The sequence below is a fragment of the Phaethon lepturus genome, unplaced genomic scaffold (genome assembly GCF_000687285.1).
Source record: "Phaethon lepturus isolate BGI_N335 unplaced genomic scaffold, ASM68728v1 scaffold49013, whole genome shotgun sequence".
Taxonomy (NCBI): domain Eukaryota; kingdom Metazoa; phylum Chordata; class Aves; order Phaethontiformes; family Phaethontidae; genus Phaethon; species Phaethon lepturus.
In genome coordinates, this window is record NW_010532147.1 from 287 (window position 1) to 4,850 (window position 4,564).

At 50.6% G+C, this 4,564-nt stretch overlaps 1 protein-coding gene across 1 annotated transcript; it reads right to left on the bottom strand.

Annotated features, from left to right (window-relative positions):
- Nucleotides 1-3,042: 3,042 nt before the first annotated feature.
- On the bottom strand, nucleotides 3,043-4,325 carry LOC104619007 (homeobox protein not2-like). Its single transcript, XM_010284749.1, has 3 exons — nucleotides 4,223-4,325; nucleotides 3,509-3,717; nucleotides 3,043-3,201 (listed from the first exon to the last, which is right to left on the bottom strand). The coding sequence occupies exons 1-3, from the start codon at nucleotides 4,323-4,325 to the stop codon at nucleotides 3,043-3,045; spliced, it is 471 nt and encodes a 156-aa protein (XP_010283051.1).
- Nucleotides 4,326-4,564: the final 239 nt, after the last annotated feature.

A 4,564-nucleotide genomic window follows, 5' to 3' on the forward strand; every position in this document is an offset into this window, starting at 1 on the left:
TGGCCGGGATGGATCCTGCCGCCCCTGGGCCATGGAGGAGCACGGCCGCAGAGCGGGGACATCTCTCTGGCCACTCCAATGGCGACAAGGGACAGATAAGCCCCTCTGGGCTGCCCGGGGTGCCTCCCCCCATCTGTATTTTGGGGTCTGGCCCCGGTGAAGCCAGCAGCAGGCTGTGCAGGGCACTGCTCCGCCACGCAATGCCCAACGGGTCTACAAGGACCGAGACACGGCTGGAGCAATGTTACCTTACGACTCCTATTTCCATTACAGCTTCATACTAAGAGTAGGAAGACGAGCCATTATCGTCATAACAGCATCGCCTGTCCTGTTCTTCTAAGGTTTCAGTGCTAAGTGGCGAGGCGTTTCACGCACAGCGTCAGCTTGAGTCATGGCCCAGCCAGCAACTTGCAAAGCGTCCTTCATGTCTCTGAACGAGCCCTGGTCCCCACGACCTTAATTTTGAAGAATTTACAAAGCTGGGCTGGGATTGCTTCGCCTTTGGTGTTTGCAGAGCGCAAGGGCAACCTTCTCCTGGACTTCAGTTTGCTGAAGCGTCAGTTTGCTGAAGCCCGGTGTAGGCACAGAAGGTTTGGCTGCGTATGGAGGTCCTTGTTCTCCAGGAGCAGCAGCCCGAACCTGAGCACCCCGTGTTCACCAGACATTATGTTTCATACTATAAATGTAGTTCCATCTGCAGGAACTGGCCCGGAGATAAAAAATCTCATGTTACCTATTTTCACCCACGATACATGGTCATCAATCCATTTCCCAAAAACCCATTTTTTTTAGCTTTTATTTCGTGCAAAACAAGCTTATTAAGAAAAAAAAACTTCAAACTCAAACTTCGGGAACAGCTCTGCTGGGAGGACAGGCTGGGAGAGCTGGGGGGGCTCAGCCTGGAGCAGAGAAGGCTCCGGGGAGACCTTCCTGCAGCTGCCGGGGCTGAGAGGGGCTGAGGAGAGAGATGGGGACAGGCTTTTTAGCAGGGCCTGTAGCGACAGGACAAGGGGTGATGGTTTTAGACTAAAAGAGGGCAGATCTAGACTAGATAGAAGGAAGAAATTCTTCACTGTGAAGGTGGTGAAACCCTGGCCCAGGTTGCCCAGAGAAGTGGTCGATGCCCCATCCCTGGAAACATCCCAGGCCAGGTTGGACGGGGCTCTGAGCAACCTGCTCCAGTTAAAGATGTCCCTGCTTATGGCACAGGCTTTGGGACTGGATGGCCTTTAAAGGTCCTTTCCAACCCAAACCATTCTATGAGGAAAATACATTGTGGTGGTGTTTTTTTTTTTTTTAACAATTTAAATTTAAAATTAAAGAGTAGTTGAAAATGTGTTTTCCTTCTGTTTTTTTGACATTTCCTGGTTTTCCGCTGATCTGTTTAAAAGCTGTTCTCGCTCCATTCCGAATGTTCAAACTTGAGGCCAGTGCACAGGTTTACCAGCACACACATGTATGGGGAAAAAACCCTGCTTTCATATTTGCATTGGCATGTCGTGAATGAAAATGTGCAAGAAGAAATCACCCTTTCGTGACTTCTGCTGTTAGAAAGCAACCATTACTTTTTGACAACAGGGGTCTGATCAGGAGGAAAAGGTGCGTTTCTTTTCTTTCTTTTTTTACTCCATTTTCTCAGAAACACAGCAAAAAGGATCAGTAACCCATCCCTGGCAACTGTGGTGCAAGCACTGCCTGCTCAGAAACCAAGGAGCTGCCCAACCCTGCCCGCCCCAGCCAGTCCCATCTCTTTTTAAAATGCACTAGATTTTTATTAAGGAGCAAAGCAAATAAATAAGTAACACTTAAAAAGGAAAAAAAAAGTTATTTCTATAAATAACAATATAAGAGTAAAGTGATATACAGTGTTCTGGGTCAGAAAGACATGCAATAAATTATCCTGAGCTGACGGGACGTGGTGCCAGGTACCCTGGGCAGACCTCGGATGGCGAGGTGACAGCCTGAGCGCTGACAGCCTGGCCTAAGAGCACTTGGCTGCTAACACCCAGACGGGGAGGATCGAGTACTTAGTCCCGACCCCTCAAAACCCTCCCACCCACCAGAAATACAGCCGCTAACTCCGTCGGGTGGTTACAGATGTGCTCGCCCAACACTCCAGGTGCCATTTCCCATGGCACCTGGATGTATAATGAGGAGAGAACGGAGCAACTGCTGTCTGGGCCAGAATCAGCACATCTGGACGAGGGGCAGGGGGTCGTCCGAAGCACCAGAGGTGTTGGAAAGCTGCTTTTTTATAACAGCCCCAATCCCTGCACCTCAGCCAGCCCGAGCGCCTCATTCCCTGCTGCAGCAGCATATGCACACCTTGGCGAAGTAAGGCAATGCCAGAAGGCAGAGAGACCCCGCCAGCTTCTGCCCTCCGGGTTTGGGAAGCCAAAACAAAGGCACAAATACACCAAGGCACAGGACAAGAGGAGGCACTTGTGTTCCAGGGGCAGGATCAGACCCTGTTCATCCTACCGCAAGAGTAATGATACAGTCTGCGGGTGTGAGCAAAGGGCTTTCCAGTTTTCCTTTTTTTTTTTTTTTCTGGTGATCCAAGCATCAAACATGGGACTCGAATTAACCAGGAAAAACAATCAGGGTTGATTGTCCTCTCTGTCCTAGGAGCACACAGCTACACGCAATGCAAGTGACCCCGTGTCCAAAGGCCGTTATGCTCACAGCCGTCAGAGACACCATCTGATTGTCACCCAGCCCCTCTGCTGGAAACCGTTTGTGTGTCCTGGTGCTTCAAGAGCAAACAGGAGATCACATGCCTTGCCACAGCTATGGCACCATCAAGGACAACTGGCCTGGTGATGAAGCCCCAAGAATTACTGCACATGGCTACAAAACAGCAGCCAAACAATATTTGGGGGGTTCCTCCCAGCCAGCTGCAGTTTAGTCCTGTAGCTCCAACTCTCAGATCAAGAGCGTGTCTCACTTGGACCAAACAAGCACAGACATGCCTGCATCCCCAGTATCTCCATCAAGCAGACACAACTCATAAAACAACCGTGGCAGCTGCATCTCAGCTGTTCAAAGCTCAACATCCACGGTGTCCTCCTCCTGGTCCTTGATGTCCGTCGAGTCGGCGGTGGCAGGCTGTATCACCCCAAACTGTGACAGCTTTGCTGCCTTCTGCTCCATGCTCTGCTTCCTCCATTTGATCCTCCGGTTCTGGAACCAGACTTTCACCTAGCAGGAAAATGGCACCACAGCTTAATCCAAGGTCTCCAGGAGCCCCTGGATGCAGGTTTGTGCTCCTAAATGCTTTTTGTTCCACTTCATGGATTAAGAGAAGGATGTTCTTATTCATAAACCATCTAAACCTATCTTGCATCCCTCCAAGGCACGAGGCTTCAATGTCATCTTGCAGCAGGGAGTCCCACAGGTCACTTTGCATCATGTCCTCCTCCCACTGCACTTCACAGCAGGGGAATCACCACAGACCAAACCCAAACCCAGGATCTGTGCCGACATCCCCAGCTCCCCCATTTCTTACCTGAGTCTCTGTGAGATGCAGAGTTGCAGCCAGGTCTACTCGCTCCGTGCCCACCATGTACTGCTGCTTGAGGAACTCTTGCTCCAGCCGCTCCAGCTGCTCTGGTTTGAAGACCGTGCGGACCCGCTTCATCTTGCAGGCTCCACCAGACCTCCAAGGCACAGCGGGGCCCAGCGAGTTGGGCCCTACACAGTGGGACAACTCCAGACCTGCAAGAAAGAAACGGTGACTGAAGGGGTCTGCATGTTTGAGGCCATTCCTGCAGCCCTGTTGAAGTGCCAAGCCCAGCTTGCTTCAGCTGTAGATGAAAACCAAATGCAGCTGCTCTACAACATGCTTCACTGGGAGAAAGCATCAAAAGGAAAAGCAGGGATGTCCCTACCCTGTCCTGACCTAGATCATCTTATCTGGGCTCCCTTTCCCAGGAAAGGTTGGACCAGATGATCTTCTGAGGTCCCTTCCAACCTATTCTATGATTCTACTCACAGGTACAACCTAGGACAGTCCTGGATGTGCAGCCAGACCCAAAGAAGTCATCACTTAATGAGGGAAGCAGGGTTTGATCTCCACCTGTACAAGATCTTTGTAAGAGAATAATAAAGTCCATCAAGAGCTGCTGAACACAAAAATCCCATCTCCATCTTAAGAACTCCCGAATCACTAATACCTAAAGGTTGGGGGAGTTTACTGGCTCCTGCTGGCCCCTGCTTTTACCCTTCCGTTGGCACCCGTAGTCAGCTGGTGTGTAGGAGAAGATTTGGAAGCTGGCAGGCTGGCCTGATGAAGACAAGTCACCAGCCCTCATGAAGATCCTCATCCTGGACCTTAGTCCTTTTGGTTGAACTGATCCATAAAGTTCCTCATGTGCAGAGGCTTTAGCAGGACTAACAAGTTGATCTGGTCTCAGTCTCCTACCTAGTTGTGGCCTGATGATAACCATAATCACCTAATTAACATACAATACGACACCAGCAGCGTCACAGGACCAGCTGGCACCAGCCAAAGAGCAGTGCTGCCTCCTTTCTAAGGACAGGCTGTGAGCCACACACATCTCGA